Source organism: Taudactylus pleione, unplaced genomic scaffold (genome assembly GCF_031769625.1).
Source record: "Taudactylus pleione unplaced genomic scaffold, aTauple2 ptg000707l, whole genome shotgun sequence".
Taxonomy (NCBI): Eukaryota; Metazoa; Chordata; class Amphibia; order Anura; family Myobatrachidae; genus Taudactylus; species Taudactylus pleione.
The window spans coordinates 45,313-57,421 of NW_028285109.1; the positions used below are offsets into that span (position 1 = coordinate 45,313).

The following is a 12,109-nucleotide window of genomic DNA, read 5'->3' on the forward strand; positions in this document are numbered from 1 at the left end:
CAGGATATCTCTGAGATTGGAGTCCCCCTGCTTTTGATTCTGCTATCTACTATTCGTGTATACTGATTTTATACTCAAAGCTAAGTAAAACAATATCTAACTTGCTGGTATTGTGTGGTCTCATTCATTTCACAGCATTTACTAAGGTGCAACTGAGCAACCTGACACAATGTACTTTTGAAATTTTTATTCCTTTAGTCTCAATTTAAAAAAAAAAAAAAAACAAACAAAAAAACAGGAATAGGGAAATTATTTCTCCCTTGTGGTTACTGACTAATGATGCCGATGGTATAAAAGGATTGGATATCATCTTCACATGCAGGAATTTATTTCAAGAATAAAATAAAAATATAGAATTTTATGCATAATTTCATCTATATAAAACAGAAAACTACGCTATGCTACTTAAGGTTGTGTTAACATAAATACACAATTTTAGCTCCCTGAAGAGAAGATTCCTATTAAACAAATATAGCAATTATTTACAAAAATATCTTAATACCTGTTGCTATGATGCCAATAGGTGGTTTCAATCAATGCAAATTAATGTGTACAGGTACACCATTTAATATTTATTATATGCATTTTATGTACATTATTTTTCAACAACTGTACTGCTTTTGTGGTACAATCTTAAAAATTTGCAACCTGTAAAACGAAAACTTTACAAAACTCGCAAACTGATCAGTTTTTTTTCCTTTTGTGGAAGACTAGTAAAAATAGGTGAAATTGTTTTAGTCATGCATAACAAAGTAAAATCTTTTGTCAATACCAGAAGCTGAATAATGTTTGAGACAAAATATGGAAAAGAACAGAATATTCTAAGGACATGAAAAGTAAAAAATAAGAATGTGAAGACTCAACTGCAAAAAGAAAAAAAAAAAAAAAGCTGAAAATGAACTACAAAAAAGGAAAGGTTTAGGCCTTTTAAAAGTATTTTGGCTGTTGGTAAACTGGTACCAGCATACCTTACAGCTTCAGCAACGGTCAGGGAGCAAAGGTTTGCCTATTATTGATATAGGGTTATATTATCAGCTCTCTTTTGCAGGTTTCAAATTTCCCTCTGTGTTGATCTTTGTTTGCTATTAACACAAACTCGCAATTTTAAAGAGGTGGTGTTTAAAACAATGGAAATATTGGCCGATCGTTTCTCAATCACTTGTCCCACAAAACAATGCAAGTCCTTTGTCATATGAACAAAACTAAGAACATAAAGCTGAAATAAATAACAATAAGCTATTGTAACTTAGCTGGGAAACTTGGATAAATTAACTCGTCAATAAAGTAAACATACAAAATATCACACAGTGATAGAATGCTGCAATTGTTAAAAATGGGGTGGGGGTGCAACAAACAGAGCATATGAAAAGCCCTCTTGCCTGTTATTTAAAAGACAAAACAATACAAAAATAAAGAAACTTGTTAGTCTGTAGCCACGAAGATATGCAAACCTCTCTAATGCCAGTCTTCCTGGCAGCGTCACTGACTTCTGGCTTTATTAAGGGATGCAGGTTAGAACAGGAAACTAAAAGTTGATAAAAGAAAAAAATTATTCCCCTTATATATGTTGAGGGGCAACAGTATAAAAAGCGGTAAAATTCATTTCACTTTCAGGTTTGTAAGATCCCAATAAAAACACTGCAATTCTGTGACAGCTTAAATATTTAAAAAAAACAGGAAAAAAAAACATAAAAACAGACCATAAACTTTTGCATATTCAAAACTAATGCTAAAAATTATATAGTTACACACAATGTTTCCGTTGCCAGGATTTAAAAAAAAAAAATAATATATATATATTTAAAAAAATCCCTTCATTGACAGCCAGACATCAAGTTCTACAATGCCAGCTTTACAAATAATTAAATGCATGTGAATGGGGATTATTTAAAAAAATTGTCGTCTGTACTAGATTTTACAATGTGTATGTAACTTTTGTGATATCCGTTAATGTTCCTGGGAAATGATGATAAGCGGTATTAAAAATGCTTATGTTTTACTATTGCAATGTAATTGTAACTGACATGAACAGGCATCGTGAACACACTAAAAAGGTATGTTCAATATTTCATAAGCAGCTCCATAGCCCCATGTAAGCTGAGGTCCTGACTCAGAATAACTGCACACCCAGAACCTGAATTTGAAATTACAAGGCGCAAAAAAAAAATGTAAAAAAACTCTTGACGGACTGTAGAAGAAAGAACATATTTAAATTATATATAATACAGGACAGACACCCTGGGGGGGTGTTGTGAATACTGGTTATTGTGAAAAAAGGAAGGATTAAATTACAGTAATTAATGCTTCAAACTGAGTCATCCTGATAAATGAAAATGATGGGTAGGTAGCGCTTGCCCCACTGTATCCAGTATCTCTCCATCCTGCGGGGGAGATCTGTCTTGTAGTGTCAGCATTGGAGCAAATTCCTCTTGGCAGTGATGTAAGAATTTGTTTAAATACCACACGTGTCCTGTTCCTGTCCCAAAATGCATCTGTGGCATTGTTTAAGGATTTTTGGGGTGAGGGTCACACAAAGACTCTGGCCAGGGCGTCTGCTCCAGCACTGGCAATGAATGCTTTGGATGGGTGAAAGGCAACATCATAAATGGATTCGTCCAATTTCTTGCGATGAGCGGTGATCTCCTGCACACACGTCTTGCTGTCCAGATTCCACAAGCGAATAGAGCAGTCGTGGCCTGTCAGGGGAAAGCACACACAGGCTGAATTATCACAGTTGCTAGCAATAATTATTAAAAAGGGATCTGGGTCACTGGGTTTAACCTTTACATTTTGTTTCTTTATATAGGTTAAAACTAAACAAAACCCACAAAGCTACTGAGACAAGTAAATCTTGCGCATATAAGCAATACATAGAGATAAAGTTGTAATGGAGTAGGGGGATACTGTCCCATATATTTTTGGGTTTGCTTGTCCACAAAGCACATAGTTTGGCAGCATACTGTAGATATCAGCAGATCTCTATAATGTACTATATAGCTATAGAGAAACTCATGCTTGGGTACCAATAGTATTTTTGATTTGTAAAAAAAAAAAAAAATACGGAAAAGCAAGTTACAATCTGTGTCGTCACTGCAAAGAAAGGCAAATGGGATATTTATGCTTGTGTTACATCTTTTTCTCTGAATCTATTGGAAGGGATATGGAGTCTCAAACAAAATGCTGGCATTTTAAATATTCCAAAAAGTAAATTCCTCCCTGTTCTATATCCCTATCCTACACAACTGTACAAGAAACAAAGAGAAACAATCAATCCAGAAAAAAACATTTGAATTCAGTAAGCTTTAAACATGAGACCTAGAGTGTCAATGAAAGGGCATTTAGTGCCTCAATGGATTCAGAGAGAAGCATTTCACATTTGTATAAAAATGATAAACAAAAACACTTTCATCCTATTGGGGGAGATCCCACAACTGTCCCATCAGGAGGGTGTACGCAGTGTTGCAGTGACCAGAACCTTATGCCAGAGCTGTAAACACGCTAAATTTGTATGGCAAAAGTATGCACTGAAGACCACGTGTCTGCCCAAGCAGCTGCTCATTGGAAAGCTCTGTGCTTCACCACCCACGAGACATTCAACAATCAGGTAGAATGGGCTTTTACATTATAAGGAACAGGTTTTTATATTTCTAGGTTAACACATCAAAGGGGGAATTCAATTAGCAACTGTAAATTAACGCAGGTGAAAAACAGTGGTAGCCTTGGGCTTTAACGCCCGGGGTTATTCAATGGGAGTCCTTTTTGCTCGCCTGGTAATTTACAATGTTAACGCGCGTTAACCCATAGAATCCAGGATAAGTTCCCAGACTTACGGGTTAACACGGTCACAGGCTATTTAACGCGTAATTCTTTTAAAAAAAATCTTCTTTATCTGCAGCCTGTGGGCTGCCTTCAGCTCTAATTGAATAGCCCCGCTGCTTCAGTCAGTCTGCGGTAAGTTACCGCTGCTAACTGAATTCTCCCCCCCCCCCCCAATTCACAGGAGTGATTCATCACGGATCATATGTTGGGACACATCAATATTTGTAAGCATCATAGAGGAACAAAAGATCATGCAATTTCTGACATCGACCTTGCAACACAGATAATCATGATGCTAACGTTATTCTAAGAAGTGAAGAGATCCCTCTTACTCCTTATAGACAGATTTTGAGCAAGTGCTGGAATCTTAAGGTCTTGATAAGGTAGTTTCATATATTTGAGGTAGAGGACCTTCAACAGACTAACTGACATTCTGAGAATGTTCTTGTAGCTCAAGCCTCTTGGCAAATTTAGTGCCAACAGTACCTGGATTCAACCTGACATTATTGCATCCATCAATAGAGTTCAAAACATGGCTATTACAATGAAAGTCACACTACATATTTCATTGAAGAATGGTCCAGCTTCACAACACTCTTAATAGTGAAATGCCAAACGTCATGGGATAGCAGTATGTAAAAGAAATGTTAGGTGGCATTACCATACTGTGACATCTTGGAAATGCCTAGACCTGCATCAGTTGTAATCCGACATCTCATGAGTTTGAACACCAGCTAAGGCGGTCATGGTAACGTAATGTGAATTATCGGAGTTCGAATGGAGCAGTGGAGTGGGTGCCCGACAGATGGGACATTCCATTTCCGAAGTTGTGTGGACATTCAACATTCCTCAATCTATGTCGTCACAGGAAAATCTCATGGAGGGCAATACCACCCAACGTGGACAGTGCAGTGGCCGACCACGGGTACTTAATGATCGTGACCAGTGGGGTCTGGCCAGAATAGTCCGTGGTAACAGACAAGCGACACTGGCTCAAATCACATCCACATTGAATGCAGGAGGTACCAGATGCATATCCAGCAGGTCAGTGCAGAGTTCTTTAGCTTCCATGGAATATGGGAGCAGAAGACCCACCAGAGTGCCCCTGTTAGCACTACGACACCGGAAACATTGCCTCACCTGGGCTTGTGATGTTGCTAATTGGACCCTGGAGGACTGGCAACATGTGGCGTTGTCCGATGAGTCACGGCTCCCGTTGTTTCGGCCTGACCGCCCCATGAGCCTTAGACCCCAGGCACCATGCAGGCTGGTGGTGGTTCCATAATGGTGTGGGGTGTGTTACTATGGCATGGGTTGGGTCTGCCTGAACACGTCATTGACGGGTAACCGCTACGTTGCATTGCTTGACGACCTTTTGCAGCCCTTCCGAGACTGCATGTACCTAGACAACGATGGAATATTTCTCCAGGATAATGCACCGCGTCATCGTTCCCAAGTTGTCCAGAATTGGTTTGAGTAGCATTGTGGAGCGTTCCGACGAGTGGTGAGCCCAACTGACCATTTATGGGATGTGGTGGAGAGGTCCATTTACTCCCAAGATCGTGCACCTACAATTATCAGGGAGCTGTGGGAAGCTATCCAGATGGCATGTGTCAACATCTCTCCAGAGGTCTTCCACCCACTTGCGAAATCAATGCCATGTCGAGTTGCTGCACTTCGCTGGACTAAAGGGGGTCCTTCACGATACTAGGCATCTATCCCATGACTTCTAGCACTTCAGTGTACAAAAAGATAATCATTAATTAAAGCAAATACAAATCAGTCATCATTCTGAAAATCCCACTTACTTCCAGACATTAGGTAGATTCCATTGGGATCCACTGCAAGGCTAGTTACTGCATCCAGATGTGCAACCATTGAATGAATGGTCTTCCCTGGAAGATATTAAACGAACAAGCTTATTATTATTGGTCTTTTTAGAATTGAGACGCCAGAGATGTATACTTTGTAAAAGAAACGAAACACAACCAGCATAGATGTACACTTCAATTTATGTGGAAGCCTAATGTGAAATGAAAAGTCTAACACACACAAAACATTAAGTAAAATAAGGAGATAAGCAAGTAAGGCATTTAACTCTAAGCAAATATTGTGGTGTAGAACTGAAAAAAAAAAATTGTGCAAAAGTGTGGTGATGGGCTTCTTGAAATCAGATAAGTAATGAAAAGGAAGAAAAAATATAAAATAAAGCGTAATTCAAAGAAAGTGTAGAATGGAACGTAAAATGGAATTTTAGACTATATTCAGTAGCTTTAATAAGTAGTACTTATAGACTCCAGTTACATAGCTCTCAGGACAAAATGGTCACAAAATAAATGGGACAAATCATTCTGAATAGTTACTCTAAAAACTTTGAGGCACTTTTTCTTGAACTTTCTAACATAAGTTATTATGTTATCGGACTGATTCTGAGTTAAAAGCAAAGCAAAAAAATTAATAAAAAATAAATTTGCACCTTGGTGAAACTATGCTGCACTACAGGTGCATGGACCCATCTCACATTGGGAAATACAGAGAACGTCTCTGGGCAGCTTTTCCCAGAATAAATCCATCACTTACAGGATTTAAATGAATTAAAGGACTGTTCGAATGACGGGAGGAGAAAATCTATTCCATTTTTAATACAATATTATCTTACAATCTTTTAACATTACGCTTTGTAATTAATTATTTGTATATTTATTTTTTACTACCTTCTGAAATAATAAATTAATAGTTTTATCACAAACTAATTTTACGATTCCTAATTTATCATTAATATTTTTATTCTAAATATCATCTAATGTGTTCCCCATGATGGAGTAGAGTTAATTTTTGATCAAAATAATAACATTTTTGCAAGGTCCCAACAGGCTTGGCATTTGCCTAATTAAGACTAGGGCAATTAGCACTAGTGCATGAAAATATTTTGTTCAAACATGCAGTGTACATTATCTTTGTATTTTATTTCTCTTGGGGCTCCCGTGGTTCACATCAATCCATAGTGACTGGACAATAAAGAAATCCAACTGGTCATAAACAACATTCTACAGGCAAACATCGGTGTAACACTGTCCAAGGCAGCTTAGCCACTGGAAAGAGGTGAGGGCATTTATGGCAGTATAAGAAAATGCTATACTCTACACAGTGTACACTATAGCACAATTCACTATTAAACAGGTACAGATAAATTTAGCAGAGACAGGGAGTAACAGGATTTCTGAGTAACATGCTTCAGTGGGGCAATTTGTAAAAGCTAAGACAAAATTCAACCTCATCCAACAACCCAGTATAACTCCCACAGCAGCCCCTGTATGACTCAACCACAGAGAAGAGCCTGTTATAGATTAAGCATGAAAATAGGCTTGAACTAAGGGCCCCAGCACTAGGTTTATACAAATATTTAGATAGAACATGGATGAAATTTTATCAGCTACAATATTAGGCAGCTTAGAAAGGGGACCTTGGCATTATCACTTACTATTGAACAGTCAGCATTTTGCAACGTAACAAGAAAATCAACAATTTTAAGAACAACCGCCTTCCACCAATAAATGTGGACTTGTTAAATACCTGAATGGTTTAATTTAGTTAGAAAATATTGCCGAGTTCTCATATTTAGGTGTCTATTTATGAAGCAGTTAAAGTATAAACCCTTCTGCTCAATGGGAGGTTTCTGTCCTCCCTGAGCCCGTCTTAGGACACCTGCGTTACGGTGTGACAGGTGTACCGCCCCAGTCACACTCCCCACCTTCTTTGTGTGACAAAGGGGCTATCATCGCTTCCTTCTATTTAAGAAGGACACCGCAGAGAAATCACAGATTTTCTCTTGTGGTGCTTATTTTTTTATTGGTTACCGCATCTTCATAGCCTACTATAGGGACTGTGGTGCCTGCTCTATTTATCAAGCAATGGAAAAGTTTTGCTTTTCATTGCTAGACAACACCATCTTCAGATAGTGTTATCCTACAACCTTCAATGGGGGACATGTAAAGCCAGAAGATCTGTGAGAATTATATTCATATACAGAATATAAAATTATTGAACACCAATTTTGAATGAATTATTAACCTACATCTATAACTGGCTGTGTGCTGTAAATATACAGGAGGAATGTGGACCTTCAAGATTTTATATCCTAACAGAAATCTGGAGAATAGCTTACTGCAGCAGCAGTTATGTTTGGCATACAAACTACACGCACGGCACGCCTTCTAAAGCCATATTACACCACCATGAATTGGAAATTCTAGTCTAAGAGTTCTTGAGTGTGTAATGGGTTGCACAATGTAATCTTTGCTACATAAAGTAATGGTAGTCTTAATCAGATTCTAAATCTCTTCCCATATAGCAGAGACTGAGCACATGTAGACTTACCAGACTTGTTATCAAAGAACTTTATGTGCCTATCTTCATATGCAGTGATAGTAACAGGAAGAGTAGGATGGCTCACAACTTTGTTAATGTAACTACTGAATGGGAGACCTATAAAACAAAAGTATTTATGAATAAGGTTAGGTGCACAGACACATTTCACTGCACCAAAAATACGCCACCTATCCACCATGCTTACCAGTGTCAGAGGGAGAAGACAACTGTAGTAGGGATTGGGAAGTCTCCAGGTCATAAACCACAATACAGCCACTGGTGAAAGAGGCAACAGCATGGGCAGGTTCACAGCCAATAAAATCTACCGATGTAGGGATGCCGTGTTCTGTGTAGGAATGAAGGAAAGAGGGGAGCCATTAAGTGACTATATAGCAGAAACGGCCTCTTACACAATTTCAACAAAGTATTATCAGTGCTGATTATTCTGCAGAAATAAATTCATTTACTTCCAAAGTACTGATAACATGGCCAGTTATTTCTGGTTTTAGGGCTTTGATTCTCGGCTGCAATCTGGGATAGAGTTGGTCTGGACAGCCCTGAGTTTCCTACACCTGCTACATAAAGGTGTAAGCACTTACAGATGGGTCCTCACACACATCTTTGCTGCAGTCACGCTAATGGTGCGTACACACGGTACGATAAAAATGCACGATATGAACGATAACGATGTCAAACATATAGTTAAAGGACCAGTGATGTGCGGGCGGATTTTTTTTGTGCTGAAAATGCATATAAACTGCACTGTGATGCAACTAGGACAGCAGCAGCAGATTGTGCTGATTAATTTGATGTGTGACACTTGTATGTGTGTGTGCGACTGAGTCTCTGAATCTGTATACGAAGTGCTACAATGTAACGGCTACAGCTTTTTTTCATTCCAAGTTTTGCATAAAAAAGTCTGCTGGTGCTTCCTAGTTGCATCGCAACTTAGCCAAACAAATGGGCAAAAATAAAAAATGACACCCAACGCTAGCAGAGTAGCATGGGACCTGGCGGCTCACTCACGCAAGGCAAGTCGCGCTGTGTGGCTAGATGTATGAGGACGTGTATATACAGCACTATATCACAATTTGTACAACAATAATATGACTTGTACCACAATTGAAACAACTTTTCAATCTCCATATCAAAAGGGTGACTACTCTCTTTGCGGATGCCACGGTGGAGAGGCAGTGGGGGCATCTTATAGGACGCCTTCCACTGCACACTCAATATAAACTAAGTAAAAGAATGAAAATAAAAAAAAATGGAGGACCATCTCAAATAGCACCCCTAATATCCGGTGCCCAGCTCATGCTGGCACCAAACTTAAAACTAAGGTTGAGTGCTTGGGAGCGGGGTATAGAGGAAAGGAGCCCGGGCTAGTGGGCAATTTGCTTTAACCATTTGGTGCCCATTCTCCTCTTCAAGCAATAACCAGAGTAGTCCCTGTGCCCCTAGTGGAGGAAGAAGAAAAATAAAAACAGAGCATCTAATCGTAAAGGAACTCTGCAAACCACGTAGTGACTAATACAGGATTTCTTTTATAAAGTGTAGTGTAAAGCCTTGTACCAGAGACACATATATAGCTTATTTGAATTCACTCAAATTAATTTTGAATCCTGGTAAATAATCATGACGACATCACATGTGCCAACAATGTTTTTGTTTTTCCAAGAAACTTCTGAGATAGATCATATATAAAATGAATTGGGGAGGGTTAGGGTAGGGGTTGGGAAAATACTTACCATGTGTTCCTATGGGTGTCGCGATGCCGCTGTCAATATTCTAACCAGCGGCATGCCGACAGCCGGGATTTCATACCCAACCTATTATATATATATATATATATATATATATATATATATATATATATTATATATATATTCCACGTTATGCCGGCACTCACTGATAATATATACTCGACTCTGGTTCCCGTCTTATATGTATCATCAACATCCACCAAAAAGATAGACGGCACTCTTGTATATATTTTTTTGTATTTTGTGTTGGTTATGTTAATTTTTAACCAAGCTACCGTGTCTGCAGTCCGCAGATGGGTCCTGTGATGGAGGTGGTGCTCGGGATTGTGGCCTGACAGGACGGACGGTGGGAGCGATCCTTGTTCCTGATCTGACGGAGTTTGACTGTACCAGGAAATTAACCTGGTCAGCACTCACTGGTCGCCAGGCAACGGTGGAACGCAGGAGCCGGAAGAAGGTCAGACGTCACTTCCGGGCGCCGGGCCACTCGGGCTCAATGTGCGGCGTGGGAGATCCAGTGGCGTGGTACTTAAGGTGGTAAGTGATGTCTATGTTTGTCTGTCTTTGTCATTATGCTGTGGGCTTGAAAAAGAGGGTCAAACCTCGAAACGTCGCCTTTATGGAATATAACTTTATATCTATATATATATATATATATATACACACACACACACACACACACACATATACATACATACATATATATATATATATACATACATACACACACACATACATACACACACACACACACTTGCACCATAGCATGACACTTAAAAAGAGGGGATTCTGGTATTAAGACTGAGCTCCTAGAGGTCCCAATGTACGCATAATATGGAATCTTAGTAATTAGGTGAGATGAGCACAATTTCCTTTCAGTCTTCTTTCAACACAAATAAAGAATTGTGCACACCTACACCGATACAAGCCTACAGTTTATGCATTATTTCATATCCCTGCCTACAGCCTCAATATAGGTTATTTAACTATAGTTTGGATACTCATGTGAACTTAAGTGTTTTAAATTCAATATTTGGAAATATATTAAAAGATTATATCGAAGTTCCTATTTGACATTTTTATTATATTTTATACTGAATGTAAGGATTTGGCAATCCTAATGACAACTAAGTGAGTGGCCTCCCAAGGTAATGAGAACTACCCCGAGTGAACTCCTTTACCTGCATCACATAAAACGCGTCATGGTCCTCTAGGAGCTGAATCTCGATACGATTACCATTTTCTTTTTAGACAAGTCTTTTAGGCCAGGTAACCACTGGTGTTATGGTATCAGATTTTAACTAGTAAAGAAGCAGGTCAAAACGCAAACAGCATGCATTTAATTACTAGTATTTGGAGCTTCCACAGTATGTTTACCCGCAACCATAGTGGGAAACATAATTCACTGCTACCAAGACAGGTCACACAGAAATAGAATGTCCCAGTAAACAATGCAATATGGAATATTTCACAATGGATACAATTTTTACTTGCAAAACTCATTAAAAACTTACACAATGTTCCACATAAATTGACAGTCATGCAGAGAATGTCTCACCTCTATTTCCATTGTATGTACCAATACATGGTACACTTTCAGGAGGACTCCATAATCGGACGGTGCCATCAGCTGAACAGGAGAGCAAGCTATCTTTAATTCCGCTGTGAGCAAGACCCCATACGGCATCAGTGTGTCCAACTAACGTGCCAGCAAGAACACTAGGCTCTGCAGGATGGAAACAATTTGTAATTGGATCTTTTCCCTCATGGCATAGGTCTCATACATTAGCGATATGTAAGGTATTACTACATGGACAACTAAATATAAAACCTACGTTAATGTACTGTATGTAAGACTACTAATGACATTTACACATTACGTATTTACTCATTACTATATATGAGGGTGGTTCAATAAGTAAGGTAACAGGACCTCCCACGTGTGTAATGTTCTACATTTCATTCTAATTTCTCGCCAAGCCAGAGCAGGTAGACCACTGCTTCCCCTCATGGCCATTAGATTCATATCAGTCATACTGTCCCAAAATCAGTTGTAAGATGGCGGACTGGCGGTAAAGCATCCTACACATGGAACGTTCTGTACCACCACCGACTTGAAAGACATCTTTCAGTGAAGGCATTGCCACATCTCTGTACAG

General features: G+C 38.9%; 1 protein-coding gene across 4 annotated transcripts in view; it reads right to left on the reverse strand.

Annotated features, from left to right (window-relative positions):
- Window positions 1–311: 311 nt before the first annotated feature.
- STRN3 (striatin 3) overlaps window positions 312–12,109 on the reverse strand; it is a 77,777-nt gene continuing 65,979 nt past the window's right edge. For all 4 annotated transcript variants that reach the window (XM_088456586.1, XM_088456587.1, XM_088456588.1 and 1 more), the window contains 5 exons: window positions 11,509–11,676; window positions 8,393–8,533; window positions 8,197–8,304; window positions 5,628–5,714; window positions 312–2,696 (listed from right to left, as the gene is read on the reverse strand). In XM_088456586.1, coding sequence (XP_088312712.1) covers window positions 2,527–2,696; window positions 5,628–5,714; window positions 8,197–8,304; window positions 8,393–8,533; window positions 11,509–11,676 — 674 coding nt within the window. In that variant the 3' untranslated portion in view covers window positions 312–2,526. The remainder of the gene's footprint in view (window positions 2,697–5,627; window positions 5,715–8,196; window positions 8,305–8,392; window positions 8,534–11,508; window positions 11,677–12,109) is intronic.